The sequence below is a fragment of the Haplochromis burtoni genome, unplaced genomic scaffold (assembly GCF_018398535.1).
Source record: "Haplochromis burtoni strain Fernald_Lab_line unplaced genomic scaffold, NCSU_Asbu1 Contig_2859, whole genome shotgun sequence".
Classification (NCBI taxonomy): Eukaryota; Metazoa; Chordata; class Actinopteri; order Cichliformes; family Cichlidae; genus Haplochromis; species Haplochromis burtoni.
Window position 1 is genome coordinate 3,164 of NW_024585220.1, and position 6,372 is coordinate 9,535.

At 39.6% G+C, this 6,372-nt stretch overlaps 1 protein-coding gene across 1 annotated transcript; it reads left to right on the forward strand.

Moving 5' to 3' along the window:
* Positions 1–2,593: 2,593 nt before the first annotated feature.
* Positions 2,594–3,571, forward strand: LOC102303054 (olfactory receptor 10A3-like). Its single transcript, XM_005953418.1, has one exon. The coding sequence runs from the start codon at positions 2,594–2,596 to the stop codon at positions 3,569–3,571; it is 978 nt and encodes a 325-aa protein (XP_005953480.1).
* The last annotated feature ends 2,801 nt before the right edge of the window (positions 3,572–6,372 follow it).

Below are 6,372 nucleotides of genomic sequence, written 5' to 3' on the forward strand. Positions count from 1 at the left end.
CTTGGTGGTGTTTGTAGTTCAACTTGACCCGGTTTAAATTTCTTTTTTACTATGGATTTAATTTGTTGATATTCTAAAAATCTTTTCTTGTTGATCCCATATTGTGTAACTAGTCCTGTCAAATGAAATAAATTCTGTTCCTTCTAGTATATGTTCTAAATATTTGATTCCTTTACCACTCCAATCTGAAAAGTTTATCATATTATTGTTTTGTAATATGTCAGGGTTGTTCCAGATAGGTGTACGTTTGCATGGGATTAATGAAGACCCGTCAATTTTAGAAACTCCCACCATGCTGTCAGAGAAGAGCTGATGTTGATGCTTTTAAAGCATTCATGTCGTTGGATGTTTGAGCTGATAAATGGTAGGTCTGAGATCTCTAGATTATTGCAGAGTGCTTGTTCTACATCTAGCCAAGGTTCATCTAAGAGGGTGTGTTTTAGCCATCCTGAGATAAACTGAAGCCTGTTGGCTAAGAAGTAGTGCTGAAAGTTAGGCAGTTCTAGTCCTCCTTTATCCTTGGTCTTTTGTAGTGTTTTTAAGCTTATACGTGGGGGTTTATTTTTCCAAAGGAATTTGGACATACATGAATCTAGAGATCTGAACCAATCTTGTGGCGGTTTAGTTGGGATCATTGAGAATAAATAATTTATTTTTGGTAAGACCATCATTTTTATAGCGGCAACCCTTCCCATGAGTGATATGGGTAGACATTTCCATCTAGCCAGATCATCTTCTACCTTCTTTAAAAGTGGGATATGGTTTAATTTAGTTAGATCTGCAAGCTTGGGAGAAACATTAATACCTAAATATTTTATATTTCCCGATTGCAGTGGTGTAGAAGAGGAATTATGGAAGGAGCAATTAATCGGTAGAACTGTAGATTTTGACCAGTTAATTGAGTAATCTGATATTCTTGCAAAAGAGTTTATCAATTCAATCACCCCAGAGATATTGGTTTGTGAATTTTGGAGAAAGAGTAACACATCATCCGCATAAAGGCTGATTTTATGTTCCACGTTCTTGCATTTTATGCCCTTAATTACTGAATTCTGTCTAATTGCTGCTGCTAGTGGTTCAATAAAAATTGCAAACAGTGAAGGGGAGAGTGGGCATCCCTGCCTGGTGCCCCTCAAGAGACAGAAGCTGGAGGATGTCTGGTCATTTGTTCTAACACAAGCTGTTGGGGAATTATATAATATTTTTAACCAGTTTATGAAAGAGGATCCAAAACCAAATTTGTGTAAAGTTGCAAATAGAAATTTCCAGTTAACTCTGTCAAATGCTTTTTCTGCGTCTAAAGAGAATATTGTAGTTTCTAGGTTTTTACTGTATGAGTAGTCTATCAAATTAAGTAATCTACGTGTATTTGTTGATGAGTGCCTACCTTTTATGAAACCAGTTTGGTCAGGATGAATTAAGAGGGGGGTTATTTTCTCCAGTCTCTTTGAGAGAGCTTTGCAGATTATTTTAAGGTCTACATTTATAAGGGATATTGGACGATAGCTTGAGGGATATACAGGGTCTTTGCCTGGTTTTAGCAGGAGATTAATGTTTGCAGAATTCATATTTGATGGAAGTCTGCCCTTTTCTTTAATTTCCAACAACGTTCTGTAGAAAACTGGTGCTAGAATCGACCAGAATTCTTTGTAGAATTCTGCAGGAAAGCCGTCTGGACCTGGAGCCTTATTATTGTGCATACTTATCAGGGCTTCCTGGAGTTCACCTGGTGTCAGTGGTGAATCCAGTGCCATTGCTTGAGTGTCCAATAATTTTGGAAGAGTTATGTTGTCCAAAAACTGATCAATTTCTTTTTTAGATGGGTTTATTTGTGGTGAATACAACGTTTTATAGAAATCCCTGAAAATGTTGTTTATTTGTATCGGTTCATATAATGTGTTCCCAGATGAATCTTGAACAGCACATATAGTTGTTTTTTCTTTATTTATTTTTAGCTGGTTTGCTAGAAATTGACCGGATTTATTACCATGTTCATAATTTTGTAGGCGTAGTCTTTGTACTAAGAATTTTGTTTTTTTATCAATTATCTCATTTAATTCTAGTTTTGTTTTGCGTATTTTGTTCAATGTTTCCTGATCTTGGTGGGACGCGTAGGCTTCTTCTAGTGATTTGATGTTTTTTTCTAATTCCTGAATATTTTTGTTTTCTTTTTTCTTTTTATGTGATGAGAAAGAAATTATTTGTTTAAGAAATTGTTTATTTTTTTTAGTTTCAAAGAGTTATTTAGTTTGCAAAGCATGTCCCTTGGTAATGACACCAGACTGCTGTGGGACTAAAGTGAAAAGCTTAAATGAAGCAGAGGTGAAGTCACAGTTCAGTCCGTGTGTCGTTCAGTGTCCCATATTACACATGACTACAGAGCCTTTTGATACTACACATATACTAAACTGTAGTGCAGAGGTAAGTTTGAGATCTTTGTCACAAATGATCCTTCAGTGATATAATGTGTTGCTTGTGTGGTTATTTTGGCTAATTCATGCCACAGTTTAAAGCAGGTGAAAGGCTCACTAACATAGTATGAATACTTCTAAATGTACAGTATCCTGTGGATAGTGTTGGCTTGCTGTGCACCATGGAGATCATAAGAAACTCCACACAGTTCTCATATTTTACTCTTGGTGCCTATGTTGATACACAGATGTTTAAATATTTATATTTCATGATTATTTTGTCTCTGTATGTGTTTACAGTAGGTTCCAATGTCCTGCTGATTGTGGTTATCTGTGTGAACAGAAGCTTACATGAACCTATGTACATGTTTCTGTGCAGCCTGTTTGTGAATGAGCTGTATGGTAGTACAGGGCTGTTTCCGTTCCTCCTGCTTCAGATCCTCTCTGATGTTCACACTGTTTCTGCTCCTCTCTGCTTCCTGCAGGTTTTCTGTATTTACTTATATGCAAGTGTAGAGTTTAGTAACTTAGCTGCCATGTCTTATGACAGATACATGTCCATCTGTTATCCTCTTCAATATCACACACTAATGATGTCTAATAAAGTTGCCCTTCTGATAGCTGTGACCTGGATACCCCCTTTACTTGCCGTTTGTGTCACAACATGTCTGAGTGCTTCATTGCAGCTCTGTGGAAATGTCATTAACAAAGTGTACTGCAACAATCACTCCATTATCAAGCTGGGATGTCATGGCACCACAGTTAATAATATCTATGAGCTCACTGCTGCCTCTGTCACAGTGTGTGTCCCACTATCTGTAATCCTGTACACCTACACAAGGATCCTGAAAATCTGTTTTTCTGGATCCAAACAGACCCGACAGAAAGCCGTCAGCACCTGCACGCCTCACCTCGCTTCTCTGCTCAACTTTTCTTTTGGGGTTTCCTTTGAAATACTACAGAGCAGGTTTGATATGAGCCATGTTCCAAACATGTTACGGATATTTTTATCAGTGTACTTTCTTACATGTCAGCCCCTCTTCAATCCTGTCATGTATGGCTTGAACATGTCCAAAATACGGACCATATGTAAAAATCTGCTCTTAGGTTATGTTGGGAAGAGCAGGATATTAATCAAAATTGTTCAGATTGAGAAATAAGAGATAAACTACACTGATATGAAGAATGAGCGTTTCTACATGTGACATATTGTTTATGCTTTGGAAATTTACCATTCGACAGCTGATGCAGACATGTCTAACAGTCATTGAAATCCGTCAAATAAAAATAATGGAGACGTAAAAAAATGAGGAAGTGCCTTCATTCCCAGACAGATTATTGAAAACTGTTTAAGTAATGAAAGAAAAGAAAATTGTTTCTGTGTTATTGCTGCTTGATGTGAATATTAACATTACGATACTTTATACTTGGACCACAGAAACGTCACTACACTAGTAATCAAAGCCATGCCTAAATCATTAGTATTAATTTTAGTATAATGTTATTTATATAGTCTAATATGAGCCATCTCAGGGCACTTGATGATGTAAAGGAAGACAACATTTTGAAAAGAACCTTAGGGAGCCACAGTTTGTGACAATAGGGTTGTTATACAGTGGTTGCAAAAGTATTCGGCCCCCTTGAACTTTCCCACATTTTGTCACATTACAGCCACAAACATGAATCAGTTTTATTGGAATTCCAGGTGAAAGACCAACACAAAGTGGTGCACACGTGAGAAGTGGAACGAAAATCAGACATGATTCCAAACATTTTTTACAAATAAATAACTGCAAAGTGGGGTGTGTGAATTATTCAGCCCCCTGAGTCAATACTTTGTAGAACCAGCTTTTGCTGCAGTTCCAGCTGCCAGTCTTTTAGGGTCTGTCTCTACCAGCTTTGCACATCTACAGACTGAAATCTTTGCCCATTCTTCTTTGAAACAGCTCCAGCTCAGTCAGATTAGATGGACAGCGTTTGTGAACAGCAGTTTTCAGATCTTGCCACAGATTCTGGATTGGATTTAGATCTGGACTTTGACTGGGCCTTCTAACACATGGATATGTTTTGTTTTAAACCATCCCATTGTTGCCCTGGCTTTATGTTCAGGGTCGTTGTCCTGCTGGAAGGTGAACCTCCGCCCCAGTCTCAAGTCTTTTGCAGACTCCAAGAGGTTTTCTTCCAAGGTTGCCCTGTATTTGGCTCCATCCATCTTCCCATCAACTCTGACCAGCTTCCCTGTCCCTGCTGAAGAGAAGCACCCCAGAGCATGATGCTGCCACCACCATATCTGACAGTGGGGATGGTTCAGAGTGATGTGCAGTGTTAGTTTTCCACACATAGCGTTTTGCATTTGGTCTCATCTGACCAGAGCAGCTTCTTCCACATGTTTGCTGTGTCCCCCACATGGCTTGTGGCAAACTGCAAACGGGACTTCTTATGGTTTTCTGTTAACAATGGCTTTCTTCTTGCCACTCTTCCATAAAGGCCAACTTTGTGCAGTGCACGACTAATAGTTGTCCTATGGACAGATTCCCCCACCTGAGCTGTAGATCTCTGCAGGATGGGGCAGAAGCGAGGCTGCGATATCGCGCCATCGGCCACTCTGGCCAACACCAGTAGGCGGTAGGGTAAAGTGTCTTGCCCAAGGACACAACGACCAGGACAGATCGAACTGGCGACCTTCCGGTTACAGATGTGCTTCCCAACCCTCTGAGCCACGGTCGCCCGGAAGGTACCATCTGTGCAGTCTGTAGATGTTGAATCTACTTAATTATTGTAGAAAAATAATTGATTTCTGAGCTTTTTTCACACATTAAAGTCGATTACGTTGATTAAGCATCACGAGGCAGAGGGAGGGGGGTGGTTGCCTATTTTTTTTGCTGGGAGTTGGCAACCCAGATAGTTAGGTTGTTTAATATTTCTGCTAAGTACTCTTTAAAATACCAGAATAGGGAGGATGGTGCAGGTTTAAGTTTGTTAGATTGATCAGTGTTGCTGAACTATAAAATATTTTGGGTGCAGTGTATTTTTTGCATACAGGGTTAGTGAGGGGGCAAACTCCACAAGTTTCTGAACACTTATAAAATGTGTTCAATGTGCTGCCCATTGTGTTGTATTGTCAATACAACCCTCTTCTCCCACTCTTCACACACTGATAGCAACACCGCAGGAGAAATGCCAGCACAGGCATCCAGTATCCGTAGTTTCAGGTGCTGCACATCTCGTATCTTCACACCATAAACAATTGCCTTCAGATGACCCCAAAGATAAAAGTCTAAGGGGGTCAGATCAGGAGACCTTGGGGGCCATTCAACTGGCCCACGACAACCAATCCACTTTCCAGGAAACTGTTCATCTAGGAATAATAATAATAATATAATAATAATAATAATAATAATAATAATAATAATACATTTTATTTATCAGCGCCTTTCAAGTCACCCAAGGACACTTTACAATAGGATAAAACACTTAGTAAAACAATGGCAGAATAAGAACAATAAAATAAAGCACAAGATAAAATGAACAAACAGTGGATTCACAGTGAGTATGCAGATTTGAACAGATGAGTTTTGAGTTGGGATTTAAACTGGGGGAGAGAACCAATGTTTCTTATAACTGGGGGCAGAGAGCTCCACAGCCTGGGAGCAGAGCAGCTCAAAGCTCTGCTTCCCATGGTGGTGAGGCAGAAGGAAGGTACAGTAAGCTGGATAGAAGAAGATCGAAGTGAGCGGGCAGAACAGGTGGTGGTTAACAGGTCAGAAAGGTAAGAAGGAGCGAGGTTATGAATGGCCTTGAAGGTGAGCAGAAGAAGTTTGAAAATTATCCGGAATTTCACAGGGAGCCAGTGAAGTTCCTGAAGAACAGGTGATGGTAGGAGGGGTTCTGGTGATAATGCGAGCAGCAGAGTTCTGAACCAGTTGAAGCTTATGGAGGGATTTTTGGGGGAGACCATGCA